The sequence below is a fragment of the Orycteropus afer genome, unplaced genomic scaffold, assembly GCF_000298275.1.
Source record: "Orycteropus afer afer isolate SDZICR_OR568_19922 unplaced genomic scaffold, OryAfe1.0 scaffold00226, whole genome shotgun sequence".
Classification (NCBI taxonomy): Eukaryota; Metazoa; Chordata; class Mammalia; order Tubulidentata; family Orycteropodidae; genus Orycteropus; species Orycteropus afer.
In genome coordinates, this window is record NW_006921813.1 from 4,914,088 (window position 1) to 4,921,276 (window position 7,189).

Sequence of the window (7,189 nt, forward strand, 5' to 3'; positions counted from 1 at the left end):
TACACAGATGTCTGTTTGTAGAGAGCAGTTGAGGTGAGTTGAGCTGGTATTGACTGCTGTCTGTTGTTGGTTAGTTGGTGAAAAAGAAAATGGTGGCCTTCACTCAGTGGGTGAGGCTGTAGGAGGTACAGGTATGGATGGATTGTGTGGGCATGGTTGTTGTCTCCCACTCAGACTTCCCCCCAAAAAAAATAAATCATGAAAAAACTAAAAAGAGAGCATAAAACTCAAACTGCATAAACAAATAGGAACAATTGCAAAAAAAAAAAAATTTTTCAAAATATATTAAAAAGAAAGATAATGAGAAAAAGAGAGAGAGACCAAAAAAGCCACATTATCTTTGGAGTGAAGAATGAGAGAAAATAGCAAGAGTAAAAGAATAGTAAAGAAAAAAATGGGAAAACTGCAAAAGGAAAAATGAGAGATGGGAAGAACCAAAAGAAAAAAGAAGGGAAAATGGAAAAGGGAAAAAAAGAAAGGAAAACAAGCAAAACAAACCCCAAGAACCAGGAATGGGGAAAGTAGGGGAAAAAATAGGAAGAAAGGAGGAAGATAAAGGGAATAATTTAAAAGCAAACAGACGAAAAGAAAACTGTGAGGGGCAGGACATGGTACCCAGCTCTGTCAGGGCACAGACTGGGATGGAATCCTGCCGGTCAAGAATGTGGCTGGAGGCACCCCTACGTGTTCACCACGATGGTTTGGTATGTAAGAGCATCAAGGGGAACATTGCACATTTCCAGTCATCAGACTTCAGTGTGGTTGTCCATGTTGTCCTTGACAAGTGGAGTCTACTCTTACGTTGCTGTCCAGGTAAGAAGGCCACTTGCATACAGCCAAAATGGCCGCACCCATTGCCCACAAACATTCAAAATGGCTGCCCCCTCAGGATAGTCGCTGGCAGTACGCAGCTCCATTTGTCTCCCTCCCCGCCGTTTTCCTTTCTGGTTGTCAGGTACCAATGCAGTTCTTGTCCATGCAGTCCTCGGTGAGCCGAGCTGATTCTCAGGTTGCTTTCAGCAGATATTCAAAATGTCTGTGTCCCCAGGGCAGCTGGCAGTCTGCTGCTCCATTTGTCTCCTCACGTACTGTTTCTGGCAGGTTTTTCTGCTAGTTGGTATTTAATCTACTTCTTTATCTTTCCCTTCAAAGCTCAGTGTTCCAGGATTGTGTTCTATATTGTTTTCAATTGTTTTCTCATTGCTTTGTTGCAGAGGGTCTGTGTAGCTTGTCTGCCTGTTCAGTCATCTTCCTGGAACTCCCCTCTCCCTAGTGTTCCCATTGGCTGATTTTTTGGAAATAGATTGCCAGGCCTTTCTTTCAAGATGCCTCTGGGTGGACTTGAACCAGCAGCCTTTTGCTTAGAAGCCAAGCATGTCAGCCTATAAATATTGTCACTGGTTCTTTTCTTTGAAGCTAGGAGGAGGAAAATGTGTCTAATTTTGCAATCTTCCAAAATAAAGTTGGCCCTTTAAAAGTAAAATCTGAAAGAAGCCTTTTTAACTTTCTCTTTATTAAAAATATTTCTTATATTTTTAATCAAAACTAATTCCTGGGTATGTAAATTATTGAGTTCAGCATCCTTTTGTATTTGCCTAAAAAAAAGTAATTTTCCTTACACATACGGATTAAAAAAAACAAAACAAAACCCAAACTCACTGCCATTGAGTCTATTCTGACTCACAGCAACCCCCATTGGGTATATGAGGCAGTAAATCTTTACGGAAATAGATTGTCCAGTCTTCCTTCCACGGAGTGGCTGGTGGGTTTGAACTGCCAACCTTCTGGTTAACCTTAGGTACTACGCCACCAAAGCTATATGCCTATAAACACTTCCTAGCTAACATTTGAATTTGTGGTGTGGGATAATAAAACTTATATCAGGGACAAAAATTATTAATCTTGTGGATAAAGTCAGGAAATCTGCAAGCTTTCTTCTAACAGGCTTATCCAGCACCCCGTCAGTCAGTAAAAGCCATAATATAATGTAATCAGCTTCTAGGAGGCAAATAATGAGTACTTCTGGGTTCAACACCTTTTTAAAAAAAAAAACAGAAAAACCCTTTTTATTATGATTTGGGTGAAATTTTATAAAGCAGATTCATTTGATATTCAACAGTTTATACACGTTTTGTTTCATGACATTGGTTACATGCTCCACAGTGTAACAGCTCTCCGGCCATTTCCTCCCTGTGGCTACCCTTTCCCTGTGTCCTTGCCTGTGCATTCCTGCCTCCCTAGCGTTCTCCCTGTGCAAATGCTGCCCTTCTGATCTCTCATGGTAGATTGTTCTAAGGAGTGCATCTCTCTGATGTAGGTGTTCAGCTCGTAGGCCTGTCTGTTGTTTGGCTGAAAGTTAAACCACAGGAATGAATTTAATTCTAGGCCTATACGGTGACTCAGGGCCATAGTCTCAGGGGTTTCACAAACCTGGCAGATGAGTAACCCTGGTCTTTTTTTTTATGATTTTGATTTTTGTTCCACATTTTTTCCCCACCCTATCTAGGATCCAATTTTGATCCCTTTCTGAGTGGTTGGCATTGGCAGCCAGGCACCATCTAGTTTTCTGGTGTCAGGGTCATATAGGCTGAGTTTCTCATGGTCTGTTAGCCCTTCAGACTGATTTTTTCCATGTGTCTTTGATGTTCTTCATTCTTCTTTGCTCCAGGTGAGGAGATACTGCCTCTTAGATGGCTGCTTACAAGCTTTTAAGACCCCAGTTGCTACTCACTGAAGTAAGATATAGAACAATATTTTTGCATACCTTGTTGTAGCAATTGAGCTGGATATCCCCTGTGACCATGGTCCCCAGCCTGCAGGTCTAGTGACCTACTCCCTCCAGGTGCTTATTTGTGGCTAAGAAGTTATCCTAACTTTGCCTCTTGTTAGGTTTAAAGTGCATATGGACATTTTTATAGCACATACAAATGCATGTGTAGGAATATCATCTGCCAGACCTATGTCTGGTTGTAGGTATACTCCGATTTGCCTATCCATACCTGATCTTCTTACCTGTCTACCTGGTATCCACCTATAGATTAGTGTTTGCTGTTACTGAGAATACAGTATTGTATATGTGGTTGTATTTGCCTTTATTGTGTGTACCTCTTGTGCACCTCTCTGTGCCTTCCTTTTCCTTAGTGATTTGATAATTTTAATCTTAAGTCTTGGTTTTATTGAGGGAATGTAATCATTTTCAGGATAACTACTTAAATTCAATGAATATATGGTCATTTTCATGAACATTTTTGAATTTACCAAGGAGTATTAGTTTTTAGAAGCTTAATACAGGAGAGAAGCAGAAGTGTCAAGGACCCCACTGCTGTCTGGTTGATTCTGACTCATAGTGACCCTGTAGGACAGAGTAGAGCTATTCTGTAGAGTTTTCAAGGCTGGGTGATATAGTGCCTAAGGCATTTGATGCTAACCAGAGGGCTGGTGGTTCAAACTCATGGCCACTCCTTGGAAGGAAGATAGGGCAATCTACTTCCATAGTGATACCACCTTGGAAACCCAAGGAGGGGTCGCTGTGAGTTGGATCTGACTCAATGCAGTGAGTTTTTAGTTTCTGAAATCTTTGCAGAGGCAGACTGCCTCATCTTTCTCCAGTGGAGCTGCTGGTGGGTTTGAACTGCCAGCCTTTCTGTTAGAGCATAACCACTGCACCACCACGCTGCCTTAATTCATGAGTAATTGCAATTTGGCCATTTACCCATTTGCATATCCTATGATCTGAGCTTTCTTAAATATTTGTAAATGGCCAAGTCACAGCTACCTATGAATTAAGGCATCTTCTTTGACACTTTGATACATTAAATGGTAGCCACCCAACAATAAAGGACGTGAACTCTAAGGACTAGTGGCCCACCTTAGGGAACACTTTATTATTTAACTCACTACCATCAAGTTGGCCCCAACTCATAGCTACTCCTCCTTTGGTTTCTGAGGCAGTATCTCTACAGAAGTAGATTGCCCAGTCTGCCTTCCAAGGAGTGGCGAGTGGGTTTGAACCGCCAGCTTCTGGTTAGTAGTCAAGTGTCTTAGGCATTCTGCCACCAGAACTCCAATTAGAGGATACAGAAAATGCTAATTAGGCAAATAAATAATAGTTCATCCAGTGTAGAATTGATCTGACTTTGGCACTTTAGGACCTGTTGTGTTATATAGGACTTTGTTCCTTTGTAAACTTTTTCTCAAGTGGTAAGCTTATGTATTGAGTTCCCTGGATATACTCCTTTTGTAGATCACGTTATATTGTTGTTGTGTTGTTATGTGCCATCGAGTCACACCTGACTCATAGCAACCCCTCCTTGGGTTTCCAAGACTGTATCACTACAGAAATAGATTGCCCAACCTTCCTTCCAAGGAGTGGCTGGTGGGTTTGAACCGCCAGCCTTCTGATCAGCAGTCAAGTGCCTTAGGCACTACAGTAGCAGAGCTTCCTACATATTATATTATGTTATGTTATTTTGTACTGTGTTATGAATATGTTTAACTTGTGTTTTCAGCAGAAAGATCTGAAGTACTTAATTGTGATGTTTAAAAAAATGGGTGAAATAATCAACAAAAGTTTTCTTTTCATACAGAATTTTATGATTTGCGGAATATTTTCATTTCCTCAACATCTCAGGAAAGGACTTGTTAGGTTTTGTCATATGCTACATGGGTATAGATGAGATAGGTCTTAAAGAAAACCTTTCAAGCATTAACCCATTTATTAGGTGATTGTGTTTAGATTTTGTTTAACAACAGGCTGAAGATAAAAATTCGAATGGAGATTGTTAAAGGTTTCTATAACAAAGCATATTTAAAACATGCAAAATTAAAAAAAAAAAAATTCTGATTTTGGTTCCTGGCATTGATTTCATCTATAAGATAATCATGTGTTTTTTCTATTTCCTATCATTCACTGGCAAATATTTTAAGATGTATGCGTTATTATTGTGTTTTTATAGGCAATCCCTATTCAACAGAGAAAAACAGGTCAACTTGCTACTGGAGTTAGATCATTACCTCTCCCCACAGATTACCTTGTTGAAATTAACAAAGTTCTACACTCCATGGATGATGTTGAGTTATCACTTAATACTCCAGAGCTAAACACTGCTGTCTACGAAGACTTCTCTTTCCAAGAAGATTCTCTGAAGGTACATCTCCAGCACTGCATTTGTGGGGCTGCAGTGAGGGAGGAATAAAGCAAGGAACTTGTATTTTGCCTACTTAGATGATCTATGACTTTGAAAATTTGTGCCAAGAAACTCATAACATATATGAATAAGTAAACTTTTCTTATGTTCACCAATGAAATATATCAACAACCTACAGTTTTAAAATGGCTATGGATTTTTACATATATGTAGTTATTAAGTTGGTAGCAGTCAGAAAATTTTTATCATACACATACACGAACAGTATCTTTGTCTTAAAATCTTGACTGTCATTTGATAGATAATGTCAGCATTTATTATGCCATCTATAATGATTTAAGATTGGCCAGTTGTTGGAGTATGGATTGGCATATTGAGTGTAAGTTAAGTAGGGATTTGGAAGTTGTTAATTTATAACACTATTAAATCCCTTTAAGGTTTTCCATGTAATTTAATCGCATTTATGTATAAAATCACAACAAAATCACTGATTGATTTGCAAAGTTTGATAGCTTATTTCTGTTATTTAAACTACGATTATTAGGATTTGCAAATATAAATAATTTCAGCTTCAAACATTTCATTACCTTTACAGAATGTGTTTGAAGCTTTTTGTATGACATGTACAACTGCCACCTTAAACGTCTGTGAGTTTTTTTTTTTTTTTACCTGACATTAGGATATTATTTTACATTCCTTATACTTCAGCTAACACCAAAAGCCAAACTAAACCCCCTGCCATTGAATTGATTCTGACTTACAGCAACCACCATTGGATTTCCAAGGCTGTAAATCTTTATGGACGCAGATTGCCCCATCTTCTTCCTGTGGAGCAACTGTTAGGTTGGAGCTGCTGACCTCTGGTTAGCAGCCAAACAGCTTACCCACTATGCCATCAGAGCACCTTTACACAGGGCATTATTATAATAAAAAAACGTTTCCAGTTTTGATTTGTAACAATTACTATACCATTTTATTATTTTAAATTATTCTTCTGCAATATAAATTCTTGTTCATCTGAGAGTTCATTGTTTTTTATTACTGTACTGGATTTTGTTAATATTTGATAATGTATTTGTAGAATATCAAAGACCAGCTGGACAGACTTGGAGAGCAGATTGCAGTCATTCATGAGAAGCAACCAGACATTATCCTTGAAGCCTCTGGGCCTGAAGCTATTCGGATTGGAGAGACGCTTACTCAGTTGAATGCAAAATGGGACAGAGTTAATAGAATGTACAGTGATTGTAAAGGGTATGTGTAAATCTAATTGATATTTAAATTTTTGAAAAAAGCCTTGTAAGTTCATGGGCTTTGACAAAGGTTACATGTAGATTAATGAGAGCGTGTTTCACACTTTTGCATTTTGCCCTATTTAATCAATTGTGAACGGAGCCCTGGTGGTTCAGTCATTGAGCACTTGCCTGCTCACCCAAAGGTTGGCAGTTCGAATCTACCAAGCCTGCTTGTGGATAATCTGCTCTCGCAAGGATCACAGCCTAAAGAACCCGCTAAGGCAGTTCTACCCATATCATGTGGGTCACTATGAGTTGGGATCAGCTCAACGGCACCCAACAACAACAGCACCAATCAGCAGTGCGTAGTGTAGTTCCAGACAGAAAAACACACTGCCACTGAGTTGATTCCAACTCATAGCAACCCCCATTGTGTTTCCAAGACTGTAGATCTTTCTGGAGGTAGACTGCCTCGTTTTTCTTCTGTGGAGTGGCTGATGGGTTCTTACCACTGACCTTGGGTTAGCAGCCAAATGCTTTAACCACTACACCGATGGAGCTCCTTTCCCTAAAGAAGGAAGAGTCTAATCACATATGGATGACCATTTTGCAGCATGGTATCTTGAAGATATGGAGACACCTTCAGTTTTTAATACCTAAATAGTGTCAGTTTGGTTTGCAAATATTAAAAAAGAATTTTCATTAATGTTAAATTTCTCTCCATGCGTGATGATTAATGTCAGTGTAGAGCAGAAAGACCTACATGTAATGTTGTTGTTGTTTTTTTTTAATTATTAATTTTTTTTT

At 39.0% G+C, this 7,189-nt stretch overlaps 1 protein-coding gene across 1 annotated transcript in view; it reads left to right on the top strand.

Annotated features, from left to right (window-relative positions):
* UTRN (utrophin) overlaps positions 1-7,189 on the top strand; it is a 731,009-nt gene that overhangs the window by 314,779 nt on the left and 409,041 nt on the right. The window contains 2 exon segments of the mRNA XM_042782042.1: positions 4,956-5,147; positions 6,229-6,401. Of these exon segments, the coding sequence (XP_042637976.1) occupies positions 4,956-5,147; positions 6,229-6,401 (365 nt within the window).